Below are 10664 nucleotides of genomic sequence, written 5' to 3' on the forward strand. Positions count from 1 at the left end.
GCCATCCATTATCCACACCATGAAATTAACTGTCATTCTTATAACGCGCACACACTCTTTCAAGTGTAGAAAATATGTTATAGTAAAAGTTAAGAAAAAACGGCCTTGATCTAATATCCCAATAGCAAACAGTTATGTATATTAACCCTGAAGAAGCCGCAAAGGCAAAACGTTGGCTTAAATAAAAATATATTATTTTATACTAATCTGGAATGTAAAGGTCGTTTTTTCTTAACTTTTATCAAAATATGTAAATCCCTCCAGTACACACTACAAATTTTGAAAGACGACAAAAAATATGTTATAGTATCACACACAGTTGAATCCTGTTCACCATCTCCGAAATCTACAGCTCTCTCAAATTGCCAATCTACGTACCTTTATATATTAGGTTGTCCAGAAATAAATCTGGTTTTTGGACTGCGAAGTTTGGAAAAGGAAAAACCAATGTTGTAAAACATGCTTAAATCAAAGCAAGCACCATTTGCTCCAACACATTTTTACCAACGTGTAACGATGCTGTTTATGCCCCATTTGTAGAAATCAGAATTTCTTTGGTCAATGAACTCCCTAAAAGCTTTTTCTGCAGCTCCTTGGTTTTGAAAGTGTTTGTTGTTCAAAACGTTATCAAAGTGCTTGAAAAAAAAGAAATTCTGTAGAAAAAAGGTATGGGGAATAAGGTGGATGAGGTAGAACCTCGATTCCTAATTCGTTAAATTTTTGGAGCGTCTTCCTTGACAAATCTCTAAACGTCGATTTTGTTGATCTTCAGCCAGCTCATGCGGAACTCACTTATCCAACGTTTTCGTCTTTCCAAACGCACTCAGGTTAGTTGGCAATGCTTGATTTGCTTGTGACTAACTTTTTTGCACGTTCACATACTGTTGAGCGAGGGTATGTCTCAACTGCTTCCCTTAATGTGTTTTTATCTAAGGATGGCTTCCTTCCACGACCTTCATGGTCTTCAAGACTTTCATATCCATGTCGAAACCTTTGGAACCAACACTGAAATATACGATCAGTAACAGATCCATGGCCGAATGCCTGATTGATGTTCCACATAGTTTTTGTAGCTCTTCGTCTAAGTTTGAAGTCGTAAAGGAAAATCAGATGAATTTTTTCTTTTGAATTAAGCACAAAACTACACAGTGGGCTATCTGTGCTCTGCCTACCACAAGTATCGAAACCCGGATTTTAGCGTTGTAAGTCCGTAGACACCGCTGAACCACTGGGAGAAAAAATCAGATGAAAGTCCATTCTATCCATGCTACGTTGGGGGTTGCGAAATTTACTCTGAGTAGAGTTGAAACGGCAGACAATTAAGACACTTTGTAAGCGACAAATGTTGGATTAAACCAACCAACCAACTACAAGTTAAAACTCAACATTCATGACATCATGAGAATTCCGGCATTTATTTCTGGACAACCTAATATAAGTAATTAATTTTTTTTTGTAACTTCCATGTTTAATAAACTAAAGTATTACAAATGATAAAACATAATTATACACTTGAAGCCTAGAAATTGGAATTTACTTTGATAAAAATATTTCGAAACTTTCGCTGAATTTATGAGTTAATGTTAGGTAGTCTGTTTGTTGAAGTTTGCAAAAAGCTATTCGGGATCTATCTGTGATAGCTGTTCCTAATTTTGTAGTAGGCTGGAGGTAAAGCAACCAGTTAACACCTCCCATCGCCAGCTCTTGTACTACTCTTTATTAATGAATAGTGAAACTGTCTGTAGCATATAACCCTCCAATAGTTGAAATGGTGAGTGTGTTTGAGAGGGAATTTAAACCAATGACACACACAGTGGCAGCGCCAAGGGAGCTTTGAGCCCTCCAATGAGCCAAGCCCCCTCAGCCCCCAAAAATATTATTACCTACATATATTCATAAAATATGGGAAACACAATCGTTGTTGTTGCTTAACAATTAACATCAAAGAGACATAGATCTGTAGAACTCAACGTCTTCATTAAGACGGAAGTATGTGTCATGCATCCCATAGCAACGTACTGAATGCACTGAAACTCATGCTCTGTATTTCCACTCCTTGTGTAATGCCATTCCATCTTGAGCTTTGACAAAGATTAGACAACTACGTTGATTTCAAGTAACAACAGATCATCAGGGATTTTACTTGATAAACCAAAGGTTTCACATGTATTTACTTATTAATTTCATTTATCTTTCATTGAAAAGTAAAACATAGCATGCATGTATAAGTGTATTGTGTATAGGTTAAAACTATGAACCATTTAGCTGGTGTTTGTCCTCTGTGAAATCATTTTGCATTGTGTATCAGCCATCCAAAATTGTACTGATGACTGTGGCATACACTTAAAATTGTGACTTACAATCCAATTAATGTTATACTTATGATTAGATGATAACCTTACATGTTAACTGATCAAATAATATTTCTAAACAATTCTAGAATGAATTTTTAAATTGTCATTGGGCTATTTAGAAGTGACTAATTTAATGTAATGTAGTAGTTGCATTATTGTAACAGGTGCTTGTCACACTTATGATAATAAGAACAATATCACAATAACAGTTTGGCCTGTATGAATAATGTGAACTTATGAAAAAACCAGCCTTTCTGTGAAGGTCAACGATAATTTAAACATTTTGTTTTGGTGCCACTATGACCATTCAATATCCAGGCCGCGGGTTTGTTTTGTTCGAGCGCACGATTCCCGCCTCAAACGCCTTAAGCGTATGATCACCGAGTCGCTGACCATGGTGTACGCTCTGCGTATGGATAACAATCGGATCAGCCCAATTGAGATCCATATGCCAGCTGCACGCCATACCCCCGCTCACTCCCATTAGCTACCCACAGTGTTACATGCCCTATCCAAGCTGTGTTTGTGTTCCCTAATTAGCCCTGCAATTTTACATTATCACTACCCTCTCTATAAGTACTTGTGCTATATGGTTAAATATAAGCACTTTCTCTAACAGTATTTCATGGATATGTTCTGGATTTTCATGTGCTATTAATATAATGTAGTGATTTAAATGCCGCAGAGCAGTTGTTTGTAATGTTGAACTATGTTTAATTGTTATTTGTTCATTATTCATGAAATGACCCAATAGTATGAATGTTACATCTTTTTCCTTAGAATTCGATGTTTAAAATGAATATCCTTTGTAAGCCCTAATGCCAATATAAGGAGAGAAATTCCCATTCGTTTCATATAAACTAACACAACTTGGAAGTAAAAGTGGTACTAGCAGTCAGCTGGCTTGGGGGTCACTTTGGCTTTCGCGTGCTCTGTATAAAAGGGAGATATGTTTGTTTACGTGGCTCTCGCTCTCTCTGGTACTCGGCCTCACACTGGAACACACACTCAGTTTGGATTAATAGAAGGAAGTCAAAATCAGCGACTCGTTTTCAAACAAGGACACCAACACATAAGACAAGAGTCAGACATCACCTACCAAAACATAAACCAGTCATACCACACATAGGGTTGATTATGCAACACAACCTGCTACCCAAGAAGAGGCAGCGAGTAGATGGTCCTACAAACACATGTGGTGTAAGTGAGGAGGACAGTGATGATCGTGATGGTGAGAATGCAGACACGACTAGTGCAAGACCCCAGCCGCAAGAGGGGACCACTCACACCTAGGGTGAAAAACTACCACCAGAACCAGCTTCCAGATAGTGGTCCTACCTGTCCAGACTTGAAGAGATACTCGGGCACAGAATACAGCAGCCAGTCAAGGCCATTCAACAAAAATTGACGTGATCAGCAGTCGTGGTTGGAGTACTCTGTGACCCAAGATGCTGCATTCTGCTTCGCATGTCGTCTTTTCAGTCACACACACTTCAGTAAAACTGAAAAGTCATTCACCCATCAAGGCTTCTGGAACTAAAAGAAGACGATCATGTCACTGAAGTCCCATAATAATTCTGCAGGACACAAGTTTGCCATGCAAGCTTGGGCAGAGTTTAAATTGCAGAAATCAAAGGGTGCAAGGATCCAACATGCTCTCGATGCAAGCCATGCTAAAACTGTGGAGGAAAACCGACATTACATAAGAGCCGTGATAGATGCACTGCTCTACACAGCCTGCCAGAATGAAGCCCAGAGAGGTCATATGGAAGGCAGTCAGTCAGATAACAGGGGTAATTTCCTGGAACTTTTTGACATGATTTCCAGGTATGATGAAATCATGAAGAGGAAGCTGAGTGGTCCTGGCAATGCCAAGTACACGCACCATGATATCCAAATTGAACTGCTTGACATCTTAGCTGGAATGATCAGGAAGGATATCAACAAAGAGGTCATGGAAGCTGAGCATTTTGCTCAAATGGTGGATGAAACAAAGGGTGTGAGCGAACAAGAACAGCTGTCTATTGTGGTAAGGTACCTCCACCAATAGAGCCTTCACGAGGAGTTCCTGGACTTCACAGCTGCTGAGGGTCTGGATGCAGATTCATTGCTCAAGAAAATCATGGAGACTCTGACTAAATGTGGTATTGACCATAATGCCTACATTGGCCAGTGCTATAACAGAGCTGCAGTCATGTCAGGGCACATCAGTGGCATACAGGAGAGGTTCAGGAGAGAGGTATCTCAGGCTGTGTTTGTCTACTGCTATGCACATAGGCTCAACCTTGTGCTAGTTGATTGTGTGCACAACGTCCAGGCTGCAGCAGAGTTCTTTGTGACAATTCAGAAGCTGTACAAATTCTTCTCTACATTTGTTGTGCATGAAGAATTTCTGAAGGTACAGAAGAAGCTTGAACCCGTGAACCAGCACATAGAGTTGAAGCAACTGTCAGGCACAAGATGGGCCTGACAACATGCTGCTTGTATGGCTGTGAAAAGAACGCTCCCTGCCATTGTGACAACCTTAAAGCGTCTTGTGGAGGGGGGGACAATGTCCACAGAGCCACTGAATCAAAGGGCCTGTGCATCCTCCTAGATCATCAGTTCGTAACCAGTCTAGTGGCCATAGAAAAACTACTGCTAATGACAAAACAGCTATTAGACTACATACAGTCACCTGACCTGCAGCTGGCCTCTGCAGAGGACCTAGTACAATCTGTCATCTCTGGTCTCTCAGAAATGAGAACTGAAGCAGCATGGAAAGACTTGGAAGAATCTGCTGAGGATATATGTAAGAAAATGGGAATACTCACTGAGACGGTGTTTCAAGGTGGATAACGATCTGCCCCCAAATACTTGGAAGAATTCATAATCACATCTAGTACTGGCCAAAGAGATGAACCAACAACAGATGCCAGGAGAGACACCTTCTATGCCATCATAGACAGGATGTTCAACAAACTGAATAGAAGATTCTCCTCTGATGCCTGCAGTGTACTGATGGGTGCAACTGCATTGAACCCCAAACACTCCACATTTCTGGACAAGCAAGCACTCTTAGGAATGGCAGCAAATTATGGTGTGGCAGAGGATGACCTTGCAGTGGAGGTGCACCAGTTGAACCGGCTAATTGCCAGGAACAAATACAAGGGGCAGGAAGTATCCACACCATTGGAGCTTGCAACCATGCTGGAGCCATACAAGGATGCCTTCATGGATCTCCACAAACTTGTATGCATCGCTGTGACCCTGCCTGTCACTTCAGCTGCCTATGAGAGAAGCTTCTCATGTCTGAAGCTTCTAAAGACATACTTGCGCAAAAGCAGTGGTAACAACTGCACCAGCAACCTCGCTATCATATCAGTAAACTCAAGGAGGGCAAAACAACTCGATATTGATACTGTTATAGACACATTTACTGCCAATCACCAGAACAGGTGCATTCTTTTGAAGTAAAATTGACAAAAAAAAACATGATGAATGAAGTTAACCTGATAGTGACCTTACTTTTCCTCAGTGTTTTAACTTCACATGGGATAATTCGTTTCTGCTATGTAAACTATGTATTTATGTTATATTTCTGTTGATTTGTAGCTTTACTCTTAATGGTATATTAAATGTTAAACCTAAGCTAATCTTGATTTTCTTTATTATTATTTATTACCTTTGGTGGAATTTAGGTGAACTTCCTCTTTTACATATACGCATATTTTCATAAACATATTATTTCTAATTTGTAATAATGAATTATTAATCAGAGTATGAGTTTCCAATGAAAACTACATTGAAAATGCAGTTCAAAATAGTACACCTTTCTGAAATGTACCTTGATATTTACATTATTATAATTTACCATCTATACTTCATATTGATGGCATTTTGGGAAACCCCTCCACAGTTTACCTCAGTCCCCCCCCAACGAAAATATCCTGGCTCCGCCACTGGACACACACATTACAAATCCAGTACTGTAACTACAGACCCAGTCAGGTCCTGTCATACACCCTTGTGCAAATTAATTGAAACAAATGGTCATTTTACAATATTTTCAGCATGGCGGCCGGTGTAGGCTCGCTGGACCCACTGATTTCCTTTAATAATCATTTTTTCACACAGACCGCGTCATTAGCTGTATTTTGCAGTACGGTCGATCTATTTTTGGGATATATGACGAAATTTTGAGGAATATTACGTGATTCGAAATAGCGTTAGAAGGGCAAGGAAACCAGTCAAAACACAACTTACCAACTCAATGAAGAAAAAATGATATCAATGGGGTCTGAAATACAAGAACTGGACGCAAGAACAATGGAGGAAGGTGTTATTCACCTCTTACGAGGACCACAGTAATCGAAGTTTTGCAGAGAGGAGTCGTTCCAAAATTGAAAAAGAGATTTCCAGATGGATCTGACATTTCAGCAATATCTGGCTCCGTGCCACACATCAAAACTTGTGAAGAATTTTATGACTACAACGCAAATAAAAGTGCTGGACTGGCCTGGAAACTCTCTGGACTTAAATCCTATTGAAACTCTTTGGGCGATTTGTAAAGAAAGACTTCGAGGAAAAGACTGTACTACGAAAGATAAGCTAACTGAAGCCATAATTGAGGTGTGGTACCGCGATCCAAAAATTAGTAAAGATTGCAGTCAACTCGTGGACTCGATGCCAAAGCGGATTAATGATCTTCTGAAAAAAAAGACGGTCATATCATATATTAATTTGTGAGTAATTTTTAGATTCTCAGAAATAAAACACAAAAAATTAAAAAAATCGTAATTTTCCGTCTTGTTTCAATTAATTTGCACAATGGTGTATAAGGAGTTAAAAACATGAAAAATTGATTAATAGCCACAAAAGCATATTTCAAAATGTAATTACAATACATTTCTTGTGAAGAAAATAAACAAATTTTGTAACTTACTGATCATATCTTCCAGATAAATATATGAAATTTTCAAAACAACAAAAAGTGTAGATGTTGAATGTGGGTGGGATAAATAGAAAGTTGTAACCAGAAGAAGAACTAATCTACTGAAGTGGATACATTTTAGCAAAGCTCAGATATAGTTTAGGCGAAGATAATTTGTATTTAGCCTTTTTAGACACTAGTCAGCCCGAAGCCACTAACTCAGGAAGAGAGTTGCCCCAGCAGATCAAGAGGATATCTTGATCGATAGGTTTATTGATGAACTTCTCAATGATCTTGTGTGACAGCATCTTCGGGGGTGAGGGGTATCATGACTCTCACAGAAGTTTTTTTCATCACAACACACTGTGAGAGGTCACTTGTAACCATTTGTCAGATAGATAAAAACATGGCAATTGTAGTGGCTGTTCGATCAGATACATCTACCAGTGTATTAAACCCAATCAAAGGGTTAACAACAAGCCACCTCTATAGGATACAAATATGAGATAATCACTCTGGTCACAAATAAACGGACAGGGTTATGTAAGTTTATCCATCTTGCAACTAGGTTCGTCCATAAATTATACAGCATGACAAGGTCTATTCACAGGATATATATATAATATCCAAGTTTATCCCATTCACTTCGTTTGGGACATACATTTCCCAGTGCTTACACTGCGACTGGGACAACTGTTTTCAATTGTCAATCCTGTTTACACCTTTCTCTGCTCGTTGCATGTTCATTATTTTGACTATCATCACCAGATGAAGAGCTGATATCCTCTTGTCTTGTTGCATCATCATCACTACACACATTAACACCACTTTCATTATCTTTTAAGCCACCTGAGTGAAGCGCATCAGTCATATTTACATAAAGATTAGGGTTACTAGTTACCACTCTAGCGATGCGGGTGTGGATAGCATGCAGTTGTCATATATTCTACTAAGACATCTTGTTGGTTATTGAGGAGTTGAATGGAAAACTTTGAGGGAAGCCATATATCAGCATTAGATGAGATGCTAATAAATACGAAGTTATTTTACTCCTGTTTATTACTCGTGACAATATTGAATGGGAAACATTTGCCCCATATTTAGTTAGTGTGTGTGGTGGGGAGAAGCACTGGGAAGTATACGTGCTGTAAAATAGTTCATTAAGGGTATTTAGAAAGTGTATATTATTCATTGTATCTCCCTTCACATATTTCATATGTATCTAGCCCATAGCTTGGCAATCAGTAGAATGTGTTAATTAATTACATTCAATTAATGAATTATTCTCTCACAAGAGTAATCTCCCTAGTTTTATAGTTTTTTTTCCTTTTTTAAAACATTTTTCAGACTATCCTTTGTTTAGGTACAATAATTTAGAATTAAGTTACTTTTTTAGCACTAAACTATAACATGTTTGTAGTGTAGTACCAAATGACATAGGCAGTTTGCTTCAGATTCTTACAAGTCAGAGTTTAAGGTGACGTCCATGTAAAGAAAAATATACTTTCTTGTCCATCGTATTTGTATGAGTCTAGGACAGTAATAATTTATAAAATTAATAGTTTAACTCCGATATCAAATACACAGTACTATGTTGAAAGGCTTGCTTTGTTTTGTTTGTTTGGAAATTTCGCACAAAGCTACTCGAGAGCTATCTGTGCTAGCCGTCCCTAATTTAGCAGTGTAAGACTAGAGGGAAGGCAGCTAGTCGTCACCACCCACCGTCAACTCTTGGGCTACTCTTTAACAACGAATAATGGGATTGACCGTCACATTATACACCCCCACGGCTGGGAGGGCGAGCATGTTTAGCGCGACGCGGGCGCGAACCCGCGAATTACGAGTCGCACGCCTTACGCGCTAGGCCATGCCGGGCCAGAAAGGCTTGCAAACTTTGACTTCCGTCCATGTGCTCAAAATTAATAGCAATCAGTTGTTATTTTTTTCATTCATATTTTCACAATGCTAATTCACTAGTGCTATTGGAGTTTTGTTGATTAGAATAAACACTATCTTGTTACATTCTCAAACAACTTTTTATCTAAACTTAATAACTTTTATCTCCCCTCTCCCAGCACTAGATGGAGTACTTATTTTAAACATTTTTCAAGCATATAAAAAATACCGATAATTACCAGAAAGGTTTGACCACTAAAACAAAAAATACTTCTACACAGGTTTTTTACTGCACTCAGTTTCACATTACCCTTATATGTAAAAATAGCTATTACAGGACAAATTATGAAGATCAACCTACTTTGTAATTCTAAAGTAAGCAAAACTCAAAGGAATAAAAAATCTACAATACATGCTTGAACTTGAAAGTCTATCAGTTTTACCTCTGATACATTAAAAGTGCTAAAAAGAAAATTCAAAGAGGAACTAATAGTACTTGGCAATAGGATATACAACTTTGACAGTACCATATGTTAGTGACATACTTAAAATCTGTGGAATGAGGATCAGGTTTACTTATAAAACATATACAAATAACAAATATAACCTTCAAATAAATATTTATATGCTTACAATCCAAATAATGCTTATAAGAAAATAAATGTTTCACTAAATATACATGAGGTGAAAATGCACAATAAAATTATTTATTAATTAATTTGTAGAATATGCAATGAATATTACATTGGGAAAATATCATGATATATTTTTTTGTTTAACTTTTAAGACCTTTATCAACTAAGCAAAAATATCAGAGCTACAGTGGACCACTATGTAGAAAAAATATGACAGACTGACATTTGTCTCTCTTTACAAATTCTTACTACACTTAATAATTTTATTGGCCATAACTATAAAGAAGCTGTACCAATTTTGAAATTTAAGTCACAAATTAAATGCAACACAGGTTAGTAATTACGATTGTAGACTTTATTTACTCCTGTTTTTTAACTTCATATCTGTAGTATTATTTTACATTTGTTTCTTCATGTTTTATGTTTCTTTTTATATGAATGTTCTTATGTATTTCACTAAAATGTTAGAATACACACTTCCATTTATGCCGTTTGAAATTATTGTTGTTTTATGTATGTATATATTATTATTTTTCATCACTGTAAGTAAAATTAAGCACACGACCCTGTTCCCTACTCTCCAATGTTCAACAGAAAAAATTTAATAATATAGTCTGTCAGTTAAGTAGAACATCACTCCTAGATAAACTGTAGAAACAAAATGTTGAGTGAACTAAATAACTTGTTCTGTAATTTGTGGTCATATTTTTTACCATACTCCATGATCATGTGTCACTGTACATTAGACAAAGGAAAAGAATTATGCATTTTGGCTAAAAATACCAGGAAAAGTTAGGGTAAGTAAATAAGATAATCTTTTATTAAACATTATTAAACTGCAGTGTAACATACTGTTACAAAAAACAG

The 10664-nt window shown here is 37.4% G+C and overlaps 1 protein-coding gene across 1 annotated transcript; it reads left to right on the forward strand.

Moving 5' to 3' along the window:
* The first annotated feature begins 3906 nt into the window (after positions 1-3906).
* On the forward strand, positions 3907-4404 carry LOC143250323 (zinc finger MYM-type protein 1-like). Its single transcript, XM_076500775.1, has one exon. It carries the CDS (start codon positions 3907-3909, stop codon positions 4402-4404), a length of 498 nt encoding a protein of 165 aa, XP_076356890.1.
* The last annotated feature ends 6260 nt before the right edge of the window (positions 4405-10664 follow it).

This window comes from Tachypleus tridentatus, chromosome 5 (assembly GCF_004210375.1).
Source record: "Tachypleus tridentatus isolate NWPU-2018 chromosome 5, ASM421037v1, whole genome shotgun sequence".
Taxonomy (NCBI): Eukaryota; Metazoa; Arthropoda; class Merostomata; order Xiphosura; family Limulidae; genus Tachypleus; species Tachypleus tridentatus.